The 16596-nt window shown below is 38.6% G+C and overlaps 1 protein-coding gene across 1 annotated transcript in view; it reads right to left on the bottom strand.

Moving 5' to 3' along the window:
* LOC107100098 (sodium- and chloride-dependent GABA transporter 2-like) overlaps positions 1-14082 on the bottom strand; it is a 24628-nt gene extending 10546 nt beyond the window's left edge. Inside the window, exons 1-7 of the mRNA XM_015398463.1 lie at positions 13984-14082; positions 13646-13780; positions 13408-13548; positions 13193-13280; positions 7968-8100; positions 5752-5886; positions 5423-5526 (exon numbers count right to left, since the gene is read on the bottom strand). Of these exons, the coding sequence (XP_015253949.1) occupies positions 5423-5526; positions 5752-5886; positions 7968-8100; positions 13193-13280; positions 13408-13548; positions 13646-13679 (635 nt within the window). The 5' untranslated portion in view covers positions 13680-13780; positions 13984-14082. The remainder of the gene's footprint in view (positions 1-5422; positions 5527-5751; positions 5887-7967; positions 8101-13192; positions 13281-13407; positions 13549-13645; positions 13781-13983) is intronic.
* Positions 14083-16596: the final 2514 nt, after the last annotated feature.

Genomic DNA, 16596 nt, shown 5'->3' with positions numbered 1-16596 from the left:
TTTTATTTTAATAAACCTTTTGAACTTTCCTACTGACTGTCTCTCCTGAATACTGGGTCCATCTGTCCCCGATTCATGACATAAAGTGAGACTTGATGGAAAATTAGGCAGTGCAATTTTCCCCACGCTGGGGGGAATGTAGGCTGTATGAATAATACATATAATGGTGTTGCAACTAAATCCCTCTGTGTTTTATGCAACATGCCTAGCATTTCTTCTCCATGTCTATCTGTTCCAACTATGGAAACAGCCTTATAAAATTCTGTTCGATGTAAAACCCCAGGTTCAAGATTTAGTATGTGTTAAAATAACTCAGCATTGTTTGCTATCACAATCTGATGAAAATGATTAAAGATATTCCAAATGCTGCGTGGTCTACAGGAAGAATTGATGTAGGACTGTTGACAACTGTAGATTCAGTTAAAATAGTTCCTAAATCAGGCCAAGGATAAAACAATATCTTCTAAAATGTGAAGCAAAAGAAAGTATAAAACCAGTTATAAAAATTTTAGTGGGTGCAGAAATAAGTCTGTTGTTTGGGCCATGTTATTTCAGAAGAAGTTAAAAAGCTACAAGGATGTCTTTTTAGAATTGTGCAATTACTGCAGGGCTTAGATTCCACATTATGTACAAAAACTCAGCTTTTCTTAAGTTTTTTTTTATGACACACTAGTAGCTATGTCAGAGACAATTTAATGGATCCCAGAAGTAGAACAGCAATTCACAAAGCTAAAAATAGAACTTTTCTCAGCAACTGTCTTAGCTCTACAAAATTATCAAAAACCGTTCATCCAAACAGTTGACAGTTAAGCAAGATATATGACCTCTGTGTTTGCAGCCTCATGATGATAGGCTCATACTTGTAGTGTCCTACTCTAAAGGGTTAAAGGGGACCCATGGAAACAGTAGCTCCCCTATAATCTTATTTTTCTCTTTATTATATTGTGTAGTTGGATGTATATATATATATATATATATATATATATATATATATATATATAAAACTGTGACTGAAGCGTGTAACAAAAGTAATTTCCCTCTGGGATTATTAAAGTATTTCTGATTCTGATTCTGATTGAAAGCAGCAGCTATTTTGAGCCATGAGTTTATCATGCCTCCAGAGGAGGGATATTGAGTATAGTACAACAAGTATTTAATCCAACTGCAGAGTTAAAGCTACAGTGTGTAACTTTTGGCGACATCTAGCGGTCAGACTGTAGACTACAGCAACATGAACATCTCCCCCCCACCGCTTCTCCCCTCCAACAGTACGGCGAGCGTTACGGGACAAAATGTCTTCCACGACGTCCGCATCACTACCTTCTCAAGTGTTGAGGTTTGTTTACATAGATAATTTTACAGATAGTATTTCATTAGTCTGTGTAGGGTATAGATTTCATGTAGACTTAAGATAATAAATATACCCGTTATTTTTTCTACATCGTTGTGACGTTTTGGCGATCTCGCAATCGCTAGTTTGTTGGCTCTGCGCTGCCGTAGCGCAAAGATGTCTGCCTCCATGGCTGTGAGACCCGCTCCTGTGTAATTATAAATAACGAATTCTAAGGCAACGCAAATATTAAGGTTAAGAGGCTGAGCTCGTAGATGATGATAAATAACATAGTTATGTATAATATATTACATTTCTGACTGTATATCCCTGTAATTATTACACACTGTAGCTTTAAATAACTACTTGAGTATAGTACAACAAGTATTTAATCCAACTGCAGAGTTAAAGCTACAGTGTGTAACTTTTAGCGACATCTAGCGGTCAGACTGCAGCAACATGAACATCTCCCCCCCACCGCTTCTCCCCTCCAACAGTACGGCGAGCGTTACGGGACAAAATGTCTTCCACGACGTCCGCATCACATACCTTCTCAAGTGTTGAGGTTTGTTTAAATAGATAATTTTACAGATAGTATTTCATTAGTCTGTGTAGGGTATAGATTTCATGTAGACTTAAGATAATAAATATACCCGTTATTTTTTCTACATCGTTGTGACGTTTTGGCGATCTCGCAATCGCTAGTTTGTTGGCTCTGCGCTGCCGTAGCGCAAAGATGTCTGCCTCCATGGCTGTGAGACCCGCTCCTGTGTAATTATAAATAACGAATTCTAAGGCAACGCAAATATTAAGGTTAAGAGGCTGAGCTCGTAGATGATGATAAATAACATAGTTATGTATAATATATTACATTTCTGACTGTATATCCCTGTAATTATTACACACTGTAGCTTTAAATAACTACTTGAGTATAGTACAACAAGTATTTAATCCAACTGCAGGATTAAATAACTAAAAACTTTTGCAGAGCATGTCTCACATGTTGCAAAGAACATGTAATCTGCCCAGAGCTCCTTTTGTTTCCCCACAGGAAGGCCTGAAGCCTGGAGACCGAGTGCTGATTAAAATCATCAAGGGGATAATTGGGCACTGGGCAGCTCCTAGGTGTGAAGGACCCTACATTGTGCAACTAGCAACTCCAACCACTGTGATAATCCAGGAGAGAGACACTTGGATCCACCAGAGTCGTTGTAAGCTGATTAAAGGTTTTCCTCAGCGAGAAGCCCAGTTACCTTCAAAGGGACCCCACGACTAAGGTAGGGATCTGTGGTGAAGCCCAGCTACAAAGGGGTTAAGCAATTTAGAGCTTTTCGTCTCAATGCTGGTAAAGAAACCAACCTAACCCAATCCTTTAGAGTCCTGGTTAGTGGGTGCTTCCTTGGAGGGACTGGTGAAGATAGGAAAACTAAAGTGGCTCTGCTGCTTGATGGTGACCATTGGACTGGTGCTCTTAAGGACTCAAATTGACTGCCAGAAACAAAGGAAAACCAGGATGTTTTTTGATGGAGCCACAGCAAGTCATCCCTACGGTGCCAATATGTGGTGGCTGCATTCCAAGCGCTTTGCTGAAGGTTCGAACAAAACAGACTGTTCACATCTACGGTGCAAGGTCAGCACCATGGACAAGTTGGTTCACCGTGGGATCATGGTGGCAAGTGCTGATGAAGATAGCTTTACCATTTGTAGGATTGTTCTTCATATTTTTCCTTTTTATTTGTTACTTAATACCATGCCTCCAGTCAATGATTCAGAGAATGATAGGATCCACTCTAATCCAGTATTCAGCTGTAACTTATGTTCAACCCCGCCAAGATGCTGGTGAAGATACTGATGATGTGGCAACTGTGTAATCTCTTACAGGGATAATGATTGCTTACGAGGGAAGGGTCGAGTAGGAATTTTCCTCTATTGGAGAGGTTTTGCCTACTCAAGGGACAGGTTTTTGAAACTTTTAACATTCTTGATAAATTTAACATTTTTGCTTAAGTTTTACATTTTAATCATTTTCATATTTTTGTGTTTTGCATATTAATCTTTGATTACTGAATTTCCTATCTGCAATGCATTTATGTTGTGTGTAGTAAAAATCTTTTTAGAAGTGCTACATGCTGATGTTTATATGCACAACAGGAGGGAAATGTTAGGTTTATTTATTGATGATTATAAAGTTAATGTGTGTGTATATGGAACATAGGAGAAATGAGATGCTTCACTCTGTTTACTGCAAAGTGTCATGCAGCGGTGGTAGAAAATTGCTGATGTTTGTGCAAGGCTAATCACAGTTATTAGGAGACTGCTCTGTTCTGTGATTCAATCAGAGGAGCATTTTGTCCTATGACCTGATCAATTGCCTTGTCAGAAGAACACTCTATTTTGTAACCCACCCCATGTGTTATGATCTGCTAATAAATAGGCTTTGCAGAGGAAGTCAGTCAGGGAGTAGCTGAATGTAGCTCTCTCCTTCTGCAGAAGCTGTTAAAAAATCCCTCTTCTGTGTGGACTAATTTTCTCTTTTATGAACCTACATTTTTGAACCTAACATTTTGGTGCCGAAACCCGGGAGTCAAGATCCAATTGTCCAGGACTGTGTGGGACCAAGGCCAAGAATCTGTCGACAGCCGCCCTCTCTTCGCCGGACGGGGCCAGTTTGGTCCAGCCCTGCCCTGGGCATGCTGGTGATGACTCCCGCAGAGGACTGGTCTACACGACAAAGGGTAGGCCTAAAGCTTTTGATCAAAAGTTGGTGTGGGACCATTTAAGTTACATCTGAAATCTCAAGAATATTTGACGAGACCAAGTCTTGTTGACGGATGTGGCATCTGGGTATTCTGTGCGTTAGAGTTTGGGATTCTGTGTTGTTCTCGAGATAGTAAGGTTTGCAGCTGCCGCGGCAGGGATATTTCACGAAACCAAGTTTTGTTGATAGATGTGGCATCTGGGTATCCGGTGCATGCGAGGGCCTGGAGTTTGAGACTCCAAAGTGTACACATAATGATGGGTGTTTTATGTCTATATTGGTTAAAAAAATACATATAATAGGCCTTAAAATAGGTGTGACTGTGTGAGAGTGTGTGAGGAAACAATGAAACCTTTCAGGTTCTGTTGTTTCATGCTAAGACAGCAGGGGTTTAATACAGTACAGCTCTTGTAGATGCAGAAGCAAGAATTTCTCACCTGAAAAGGTAGGAGCAGAAATTACTACAACAGTTTTTGGGTACTGTCCTGCTGAATAAATGCGTAGAATACTCTAGGTGTTTGTACTGGACTAAATTCTTTAAAATGGGTAAAGGTCAAAATAAATTTAGAGATAATTTAAAATCTTTGTCCTATGACCTGATCAATTGCCTTGTCAGAAGAACACTCTATTTTGTAACCCATCCCATGTGTTATGATCTGCTAATAAAAAGGCTTTGCAGAGGAAGTCAGTCAGATAGTAGATGTAGCTGAATGTAGCTCTCTCCTTCTGCAGAAGCCATTAAAAAGTCCCTCTTCTGTGTGGACTCAGTTTCTCGTTTATGAACCTACATTTTTGAACCTAACATGAATCATGCCTTTGTCTGAGCCTTGGTTTGGCGTTTCATTAATTTTACTGTGGTATTGTGTTTTAGGAGATAGGCTTAGCCCTTATTTCCATGTTTAAGATACTCTGAATGCTGCAGCAAACCATAACCTTTTTGGACAGTTGTATGCTCCATACTCTGACAGTTTGGATGTGCCCTCAAATTTCAACATATCTATACTGTATATAAGTGCAGGGAACAAGGTAGGATATGCATGACCTACTTTTGTTTGGAAAACCTTACTGGTCTCAGCCTCATAAAATATATTTGGGATATTTTCTTTCAGCATTAGCGTCTGACCTCACAGCCGGTCTGCTGTATGACTTCAGACAAATACTCTCAAAACCTTGTAACCAACCTTCAAAGAAGAGTAAGAACTAGTATTTGCAAATGATATACTAGCACAGTATTAAACCAAGTTTTGGTAGAAGTCCTCATAATAGATGTGTTACATTAAAATATTTCACTGGGTATCGGTTGTTGTAACGGAACATTTCCAACCATTCCTCACCTATAACAGTTGTTGTTGTACTTGTTGTAGCTTCCAAATGTGGTCATGTACCCCAAGCAAATTGCGTAAGAATAAAATATTTGTGTTCCAGCATCCATCCAGACCTAAAAAACAAACAAATTTTAAAAATGTACCTCCGTCTCTACAAAAATATTCTCTGTTGATTTTGAATTAGCTATGAAAGCTATTTCTTTTCCTGACAGCTTGGATTACATTGATGTAAAATATAAAAATCTTGACTTTATGCAAAAATTCATTTGAGAGAAATAAGCAATATAAAGTGAGAAAAAGACCTGGTCATTTTCACATGACTGCAGATGTAGTAGTACCTGTGGGTCAGCAAGCCGTGAGGGATCAGGGTAAAGGTAGTATTTGATACCATGGAGTGCTCCAGGAAGGGTTATTCCTCTGAAGAATAGCGCCACCAACAAGACGAAAGGAAATGTGGCAGTAAAGTAGGTAGCCTTTGAATAAATAGGAAAATTAAAAAAAAAAGTTTAGACTGGTAAACTCTGTACTTACTAATTTTTCAGGGGTTACATATCTAATTTTTTAACATATCATTTTTTTTCAGTAATTTTCAGATAAATATCCAGTGAGCTCCACCTTAAATCACTTTCTGGTGTGCAACAGTACACAGTATCATCACTCCTAAATTTGAGGACAGGAGAGACAGATCAACAAACAGGAGGAGCAACTGTTGCCATTGCATGCGGAGCTGAAACAACTGAATGCACAAAGGGCCAAGTTCATGATCACTTTTTCTGAACAAGTTAAGTTCCTTGTGGATCAGATCCAGAGGTTTCAGAGCTCCCCAGATCCTCCTGCAACAAACCATACTCCTCCTTCTCCTAGTGGTGAACCTCTTGTGCCACCTGCCACCTCCAAACACATGTACCGCCATCGGTCAGCCTGACACCGTCCCTTCCTCTTCAGCGAGTCAGGATGCTGCCAGTTCTCGTGGTCTCAGGAGTCTTCTTCATAATCAACAGCTATCTTCACAAGTAAGAAAATTAAAAAAATCTAGCTCCCAAGACCACTTCTAAAGCTGCCAGAGCTCCTCATCCTAGAGATTCTCAAAGGACTTTTTTATGGAGAAAGAGAGGATTTGTTTTATTTCATGCCTCACCACTTAGTTTTCCAGTTTACCTTAGCTCCCTGTTAGCCAGCTGATTCTGAGCCTCTGTCAGATCCTCTTAGTCTACAAGCTCTTCAGTTAGACCCCTCTGGTGTTCCCTCTGCAGGCTTAGACCCCTCTAGTGTTCCATCTTCAGGCTTAGACCCCTCTCGTGTTCCCTCTTCAGGCTTATACCTCTCTCGTGTTCTCTATCTAGGCTTAGACCTACTTAGTGTTCCCTCTCCAGAGGCCCCTGAACATGCTGTGTGACATTCGGAGACCCCAGAGCTGATGAACTAGTCCCTGAAATGGAGCATGGTGAGAGTTTGTCCTCAAGGCCCCTCAACGGGTGCTTCTAACCGCTCAGTGGGTGCTCCTCACCTCCAAGGCCCCTCAATGGGTGCTCCTCACCTCCAAGGCCCCTCAGTGGGTGCTCCTTACCTCCAAAGCCACTCAGCGGGCACTCCTCACCTCGAGGCCACTCAATGGGCGTTTTTCGCCTCTTTGTGGGTCCCAAGCTGTGCTGCCTCTCCGTAGGCTCCTGACAGCGGCATCTAAGGGTCGAGTGCCACAGTCGGTGGCCTCCAAGGCTTGTGTGCCCCAGTCAGTGGCCTCCAAGGTTCCTGATGCAGAGGCTTTGACCTCCAGAGGTCATTCTCTGTCGCTGTCTTCACGGCCGGCCCCCAGAGACTCTGCTTCTCCTCTGGCCTCATGGCCAGCCTTCAGAGAATGTGCTTTGACCTTACCCACCTTTGATGGGTTGTTTTGTGTTTTGGACTCTGTTTTTGGTTTTTGTTTTGTTTTGGTTTTTGGTCCCCCATCCACCTAACTCTGGGTGGGTTGTTTTGTTTTTAGGACTTTTTAGAGCGTCTGGGATCCGCCCTTAGGTGGCGGGTGCTGTCATGTTTTTTGTTCTGTTCCAGTTTCTCTTTGAGTTTTCATTGTTTTATTTCCATGTTGTGGTATTGTAGTTATTTATGATTGCATTTGAGTTCTTAGGTATTTCTTGTTTGCTCTCTATTTATTGTTCTCAAATTGTTTTCAAATGGTAATGATCATGTCATTTCCATTATTGTTTTTATCTCACCTCATTTCTCTGACTGGTTTCTGTGCTAAATTCATCTGAATGTCTTCTTTTCATTGTTCATGTAATTTCATCATTAAACCATGCCACCATGTTATTCTGCCTCCACGGTCCTGTCTTTTTTTTTATCCACCTTACAGCTCTCTAAAAATATTTTTTGGGATGTACTTAAGATTCAGGAAAAGGAATCATTTGGCCCTCAGATTAATCGGGAAAAGAGGTGAAACTGAAAATAGCACTCAAACATTCTAAAACTGTGGCAATTACGGTGTTGTGTAGATCAAATGAACATATTTGGATTAAAGACCACAACACACAATGCATAATCTTAATTCCAGTCTTACCTTTCCTGTGGACCTCACTCCTTTCCACACACAGAAGTAGCAGATTACCCATGAAAGAAGAAGGCACAATGCAAGGTCCCACTGGATACTTCCTAAAGTCTCTATGCCCGTGGATATTTTTAATACCCGTCGCCTGTGAAAGGATATTGTGTCAGTACTTGGAAAATGTTTTTCAACTCAATTTAAGTCAAAATACTTTATCTAGAAGGAAAATGTTGTTGTGACCAAAGGGTTACAAATGCATGGACTAGTTTCTTAGCACCACCCCTGGATAACATATTTCTAATTTTAGCAATATTCCAGAGGTGAAAAAAGGACATTCTAGAAATCTCTTTGATATGGGATTTAAATGACAGTCCTGGTCAAAAATTACACCAAGATTTTTTTTTACTTTGTTATCTGAGATCAGTTTAATTCCAACCAGATAAAGTGAATGACTAATCTGTTTCTTTTTCAAAAACTCTGGTCCAAAGACAATAACTTCGTTTGTCAGCATTCAGATACAGAAAGTTGAGTCATCTATGTTATAGAATTGGCCCTACCATAGATCCCTGTGGTCAGGGGCACACCAGGAAATTGGGGCCACATTAGAGTCCTGCAACGGGTCGGGTACCCGCTAAAATGCTCTTTTGCGGGTGAAAAATACATAAATAAAAATAAACGGGTCGGGGGTCGGGCGGATATTTTTTTATTGCGGGCGGGTAGTTGGTGATTTTTTTTTTTTATGCGTGTTTGTTTTTATGGACATCAGAAATGTTATATTAATCAGGCACTGGGGTCACCCTTGTTGTAGGTTAAATCCCTGCCGGCAGTGTGGGCTTCCCTCCAAAAAGGCCACAGTCAGTGCATACACGTCTGCTGCAGTGTTAATGGCGCTGTTCTGCAGCACAGCGTACTATAGCCTATAACTTGATGTGTTAACGGGTCGGGTTGCGGGTTAAATATCAACGGGTCGGGTTCGGATTTGAATTGAAGATATCCGCAGGTGACGGGTCGGGTTCGGTAGTCATCCTAACGGCTTCGGGCGGGTGCTGGTTGGTAAAATCGACCCGTGCAGTACTCTAGGCCACATGAAAGACATTGATATTGCCCCCCCCATGAAAAAAAATAATGCAAGCTGTAAAAACGCTATACAGATGGACGAAAAGCATCATTTACATTTCAAATATAAATTTTCTGTACAATTTCAATGAAGGAAAATTATCTTCACACTAAAAAGTAAAATATACATTAGCTCTAGTCTTTACATTAAAAATAATCCTCAGCTTATTTAGAACAAAAAAATTAGATGTATCTATATATAAATTTTTTAAATACATTGTAAGATATTTTAAAAATGTAATACATATACATGTAATGAGAATTTTAAAAAATATATTTTTGGTGTAGCTGTTTCAGGCTGCTCTGCTGTGAGAATGATTTGCATATAGATTTATAGATACCTTTTAGTGGCTATAATTCAATCTGAATATAAAATCTAACTGAAGTATTTTAAGATTGACAGTGATTTTAATGTAGGCTGCTAGCAGCTACCCAAATTTCTCCTTCAACTGTTCAGGATCCAGTACAAACAACTGCAAGGCCATTTAATGTTATAGTGATCATTATGTAGAAAAAACAGTGTTTACATTTTATATAAATAAAAAGTTTAATGTTAAGTTTTTTTTTAAATGAGAGAAAGTCTCATTTGTTCCACATTTGTAATGATGCTAACTGGCCTGTCCCTGAACACAATGTGGGTCACCTTCTATACTGGGGCAAATTCGAAAAAAAATCTTTATGCCTCTGCTTTGTTTTTATGTTTAATGCTGAAAGATCAAGGAGAACAAAAGGACAAGTTATTTTACTGCAGGATTTTCTTTTTATATTTGAAATTCTGGTGGGACATATTTTTTTCTTTTTCTTTTGGGGCCCGCCTCAGTCAAGGGCCCATGGAATATTCCTAATTTTTCACCCCAATATGGCGCCTCTGCTTGTGGTACTCCAGAGGTAACTGCTGGAGCATGAAGAAGATTTATCATTAACGTGAACAAACTAAAATCTGTCCGATAAATTAGATTTAAACAAGCCGAGTGTTGTTCCCTTAATTCCTAAAAATATTCAAGTCTTTTGAAAAGAATATTATAGTCAACTACATCAAAAGCAGCACTGAGATCTAACAGGACAAGTACAGATACAAGTCTATTATATGAGGTCATAAGAGTATCATTAATGACTTAAACCAGAGCTGTTTCAGTGCTATGATGAGCTCTTAACCCAGATTGAAACTCTTCTATGTTCATTATGGTCTAAGTGGTCACACACTTGTTTGGCAACTACTTTCTGAAGAGTTTTAGATAAGAAAGAAAGATTGGATATAGGTCTATGATTGACCAGGTCATCTGGGTCAAGAGACATTTTCTTAAGCAAAGGTTTAATTACAGCAACCTTAAAAGCCTTGGGTACATATCCCTGTAACAGGGATAGATTAATCACATCTAAAATTGAGGTAGAAATCAAAGGGAATACTTCCTTAAAGAACTTGGTTGGAGTTGGATCTAACATATATGTTGAAGGCAGAGATGGCAAAAGTACTCACTTTCCGTACTTGAGTAAAAGTACAGATACTTGTGTTAAAAAATACTCTGGTAAAAGTGGAAGTAATGATTAAACTTCTTTACTTAAGTAAAAGTAACAAAGTACAGGCTTGTAAATTTACTTAAAGTATAAAAGTAAAAGTAGAAACGACTTTTTTCATGCCGTTGCCTACATTTTAAATGGATGTCTGCCAATAGGACTAGATCTCCGTTGTGTTCATATTCAATCATCTCGTTGTCCATACTACTATGCTAAGGCCACCGCCACCAAGCTGCAATGATTTGCCGCGAATGAATACCGCAGAATCTGTCGATTCATCTTGTAGTGGTGCGTCAAATGCAACGTAGATTCCCATCCAATTAGATGGAATTTGGTATTGATGACGTGAAAAATAATAACGGTAACTACATTGAAATGATTCAAAACTAAAGTAACGAGCCAATTTTTTAAAATGTAAGGAGTAGAAAGTACAGATATTTGTGTAAAAATGTAAGGAGTAGAAGTAAAAAGTCGCCATAAAAATAAGTAGTAATGTAGAGTAAAAATATCAGAAAAATCTACTTGAGTGCAGTAACGAAGTATTTGTATTTTGTTACTTCCCATCTCTGGTTGAAGGCTTAGATGAAGATAATAGTTTTGCTAACTGAAAATTCAACAGGATGAAAACAGTTTTAACCTGGTTAAGATTCTAGGTAGTTTATCAGATACTGCCTCACTTTCCAGTGATAAACCAATCATATTTAGAGTAGCGCTAATTATCTATATTTTTTATAGAATCTAAAATATTTATAAAGAATTACATATAATTATTACTGCCAAGAGCAGGGGGAATGGATGGTTCAACAGAGCTATGGCTTTGTGTGAGTTTGGCAACTGTATTAAAAAATCTGCCTCTCTTACCTTACAAAGGTTCATTTTATACAGCAGTAAACTGTTTTTCCAGACTAGGTAGGATTCCCAAAGGCAAGTAGAGTGCCATTTTCTCTTTAATGTCTTAGTATTTTACTTCCAAGTGAGCAGCTCTGCCTAAAACCAGGGAGTCAGCCTTCTATTTTTAGAAGGTTTTTTTTCAAAGGGGGTACATTTTCTAAGGCAGTGTGCAGAGAACTAGCAACTCTATCAACAAAGTCATCAACCTGTAAAGGGGAATAAACCAAATGTTGCACTCTGCAGCACTGTTCGGTAATAAGTAATTTTGAAGGTTATTATAAAGTGGTAAGAGAGGACCTGGTCGAGAGGAAATACTGTTATTTCTTCACATTTAAATAATATATGCCAGCATAAGGTCAAGAGTATGAAGATGAAAATAGGTGGTACTGCTCACATTTTAAACAAAGACAATCAGCCTAAGATAGCAATATAGTCTGCATTTAACCTTCAATGTCAGCATGGAAGTTAAAAGCCCCCACTATGATGACCTTGTCAGTATTTAATACTAAATTTGAAAGGAACTTTGAAAATTCATCTAAAAATTCAGAGCAAGGACCCGGTGTACAATACAAAGTTACAAACAGAAGAGGTTTTGTTGATTTAAATTTTGATTAGGGAAACTTAGGGTTAAATTTTCAAAAGAGTTGTAATTATTACCTTATTTTGGAGTAATCAGTAAGTCAGATTGAAAGATTGTTGCTACTCCTCCTCCTCTCCTAGAAATTCTGGTTATGTGAAAGTTGAAATAACTAGATGGAGTTGAAAAAAGTTAAAAAGCTTTCCACTCCCCTGGATATTATGATGGAAGGGCCCAGAACTGCCTCTCTGTCTCTCCCAATCAGTAATCGCCAGTCTCTTGAAAGACATTTGTGAGCGCAGATCATTCATCATCCCTAGTTTGCATCTTCAGTTCACCTTCAACACCTCTGAGTTGTTCTCAGCCACTAACCCTTTGCTCCTTTCCACAGTGACTCTAGTTGTATTTTATTGTTTTATCGATCTTGTTTCTAATTTTTATGTAAAGCTTGTGAGTCAGCGCTTACTGTCTATAAAAGTGATAGATAAATACAGTTGGCTTTATCTTTGTATAAAACTAAAAAATATGTTTACATACAGAACATTATCGGAAATGGAAAGCTTATATTGGTTTATTTTTTGTTGTGGACAGTTTCTCATAGAAATCTATTTGTCCATGTATAAAGCCTTATTCATATGGTAATTAGAATAATAATGATGTAATGTCCAGGAAATAAACAAAAAAATTAAAATAAAACACAAATTAAAGGTAACACAAATTCTAACCATAATCCTGTACAATTATGTACAATAAATAAAATACTGAAATTATAGGGAAACACAAATTCCAATTGTTATCTTGTGCAATTGTGAACTCTAGAAATTATGTGGTGGTTTAAAGCTGTTTAAAATACAAAAAAAATACAGTTTCAGTAACATTTTTTATGATTTTGGTTTACAAAATTTTGAGTGTGATGCAATCTCCCAAGTAGCTTTCTGAAAAAATGTTCATTTAACTACAAATATTAAGCTTTGGTAAGATTTCATCAAGCAAAATATACTTGACTAAAATCAGTAAAGCCTGTCAACTTTTCCCTTAATTTAGGTTACACTGTATACACTGTATTAAAAATCTGAAAGTTCATAAAACCCAATTTCTGTGGCCCATTTGCCATTTCTAGGATTACATTACAAAGACTTACTGCCAAAACTCTATAACAGAGGATGATGCATTCACAGGTGAGGTCCAGTTGGCAGTGGTATTATAGGTGTTAATTTCCACACAAACATCTGAAATTGCAACATTATATGATTTAAGCAGGTTCTGATTCCTTATTAAACAGCCTCATCAATGCACCAAAAACCAGCATGTAATTCATGAAGAAAGAGGGGGTGTTGCTTTATTATGATCACTTACCTGTATTCCACGTGTTGTTACAGCTGACCCATGGCAACTTTCCAGAGAATGAGGAGAAGAAATAGAGGAATGCCCAGGCTAAAATTGCAACATAGCTGATGTTTCCATAGAAAATTATCATCTGGCTGGCATATCCCATGCCTGCAAATGAATTATTTCATTTAGATTTTTTTTATTTTATTTTACATTTTCAGTCCAAACTGCCCTCCCTCTTTCATCGTTAAGGCAGCTTGCTCACCTTCAAACAAGGGGCAGATCTTTCTCCAACACATGATTCCTCCCTGACTGGTGTACTGGCCCAGTGATGTTTCCAGGACAAACAGAGGGACACCGCAGGTAACAAGGAAGAGGAAGTAAGGGATGAGGAATGCACCTGTAAGTAACAAAAAAAGACTGTAAACAACTCTCAGTGAAAATAATAGCAAGTTGTCTAGATCTCACGCCAATAAAATAATTCGAAATTATAATCGACTGGATATATATACAATGTTTAAACGTTGAGTGCCTGGCTGTGGGACGTCACTGAAAAAAAGAATTCACAGCTACAATGCACAAATACTTATAATTCAAAATTACCTTCATAACTCAGGTATAAAGTGCCAAAGCAGCCAAAAGCAGATGAAAACTGAAAGATCAGTCAGAAGAAATGGTTTGTGTAACCAAATAAAAGTGTACACAACACCATGTGGGAGTGCCTATGACTGAATGGGGAGCATGTGACACCAAATGAAAGGCAAGCAGGACTGTATAAACCTGCGTAAGTCCAAATGAAAGGGTTTTTGAGACCAAATATAATAGAAGTCAAACTGAACAAAAACGGTGCAAGAACAAAATAAAGTTTGCATGAGACTGAATGAAACCTAAGCAAGATCAAATTAGTGTATTCAAATTAAACCTCCTTCTTCAATTGTATTTCACAATGGTGCATGGTATTTCACTGTGCCACATTGCTGTTTTGGAGGAAAATTGGGGCCATAAAGTTAATAGAAAATAATAAATGTTCACAAAACAAAATGTAAACCTGAAAAATAAAAGTTTATTCACAAGAAAAAATACTTTTTACGTTGAAAATATATCAAAACTCACAGTTGTAATATATTGGGGGCCTTATGGTATTCTATTTGTGAATTTAATGCTATGTTCAGACCGCAAGCAGCAAGAGCAGCAAAAACACGTGTGCTGCTTCAATTTTGATGCTTGTACAAGTTTTGTTCAGACGCGCGGCTGAGGCGTCTTTGCTGCTCTAGCTGATCTTTGCCTGTAACAATGGCAGCTATATTTGCTGTGATCAGTGGGTAAAAAGTAGTTTGAATCTATTTTGAAGTGAGAAAGTCCACCTGAAAACTTCATCTGTGCAGTCAGTTCATCCAGATTACCATCCTGCCTTCAAATATTATTTCCCTGTCGGAGCCACTCAAGACGTGCTGCTCCTGCTGCTCAAAACGTGCTTCGGGATGTTTTGCTGCGCCTTGATGCACATCAACCATTGACTTTGCACGTAAACTAGCTGCTCCTGCTGCCACTGCTGCTTTAGGAATGAACGCAGCATAAGACTTTAAACATGCAGGTGAGGAATAGTTTATGAGTGACTGTATAAAGTATATCTGCTTGTATAAGAATTTATGCATGTGTCCACTTTTGGCTGAATCTTGACACCATACTTTCACCTATTCAGACACATCCACACTCTGATGCTGATAAGTTGCACTGTAGCCACAGGTGCCCTGGGGGAGACTGAAGGCTGCCATCTAACTTTGCTGTTGTCATGATTCTGGAAAAGTAAGTACTTTGTTTACATTCAGCTCTGCTCCTAACATCGTTATCTCTCGTTGAAACTAATCTTTTCTTTATAGTTATTCTGCATTTGCTAAGGAGCTGGTTTATGTTTTCGAACCTATGTTGCCAGAAGATTACTGTCCCTCAAACAAGGTGCCTGGTTGGTCACAATGTCCATTTTTTATTTAATTTGTAGGCAGCAGACCATGCTTGGAATCAAGAGGCTCTTGTTTCAGGATGTTGGTTCTGTTCAGGAGGCCTGCTCAGTTTACTCTCCCCCACTTGTCCCCTCAGAACCTGAGCCCATGCAGTTGGGTAGAACGAGGATTTTTCTAAAGAATGTAAATGTAGGAAATTGATTAATCCTTGTTTCTACTGTGGAGAAAAGGTCATAGTCATTGGGTGTCAGGGGAGAGATTTGCTAAGTCATAGTCATTATTTGACCTACTCACATTTCTTCTCCTTCACTCCTAATCTTGTTGTTTTGTCTGTCTCATACCAGGTCCCATTACTCACTGATTCAAGAGCTGACACTGAGTTAATTGATGGTTCAGGGTGGTATATCTGTAGCTGCAGCTTAGTATTTAATATAAATGTGTATCCGTAACCCCCCGAAATAAACTCCTGTGGTATGTATGCATGGGCATGTTTGTGGATAAAGGATTTATTAAGCTTTTTCAGAAGGAAAATATGCTCGATAACAGGTGTGAGAGGCCCCAGAGTGGCCCTACAAGACATAGGACTGATAAAGAGGCAACATGAGCCCCAGATATCCAAAGGCACCCTGTATCACTGGAACACAACAAGGGCAGACATGAATGGCCACACCCACCAAAGAAAGGCAGATGAGGCATCCAAACACATCTTTAAATCTCTTCCTCCACAATCTGCTTCATTCATTGCTCACCAGTGACATCTGCTGCAGCACAGACACTATGACAGCCCTTACATTTCAAAAAGTCCGAAAGCAGCAATATGTGCAATATTGTTAAAATAAATATTTAGTTGTAGACCTGTCCCATTTCTTTTTAGTTATTATTGTATATTATCAGTGTATACCAAAGTAACCCTAATAAGTTGGCTGTCTGTGGAAGTTGTTTTAGTTTCATTGACTGATTTTTGCAAAGATGCGTTGCATGCAGTTTATGGGTGACTTATTCCCTAAAAAACTTGATTTATACATTTTCTTTTTCTGCGACTCCTGTTTGAGATCCTTTATAGTTTGCTGCCCACAGAAGTTTGTCCATTCACCAGCATTTAGTCTGTTTCTCCTGTCTGACATTGTGGCATTGCTGATCAAACAACTAAAGTATTTGGGTATATTTTATATTCTCATGGCCTTGGATAATGGACTTATCTATACTTGTCCTGTAAGATCCGGTTAGATGTTTTATGTATTCTACTATATTGGCC

Source organism: Cyprinodon variegatus, unplaced genomic scaffold (assembly GCF_000732505.1).
Source record: "Cyprinodon variegatus isolate N-32 unplaced genomic scaffold, C_variegatus-1.0 Scaffold936, whole genome shotgun sequence".
NCBI lineage: Eukaryota > Metazoa > Chordata > Actinopteri > Cyprinodontiformes > Cyprinodontidae > Cyprinodon > Cyprinodon variegatus.
The sequence above is the reverse complement of the archived record's forward strand: the minus strand, read 5'-3'. Positions and strand labels throughout refer to the sequence as shown.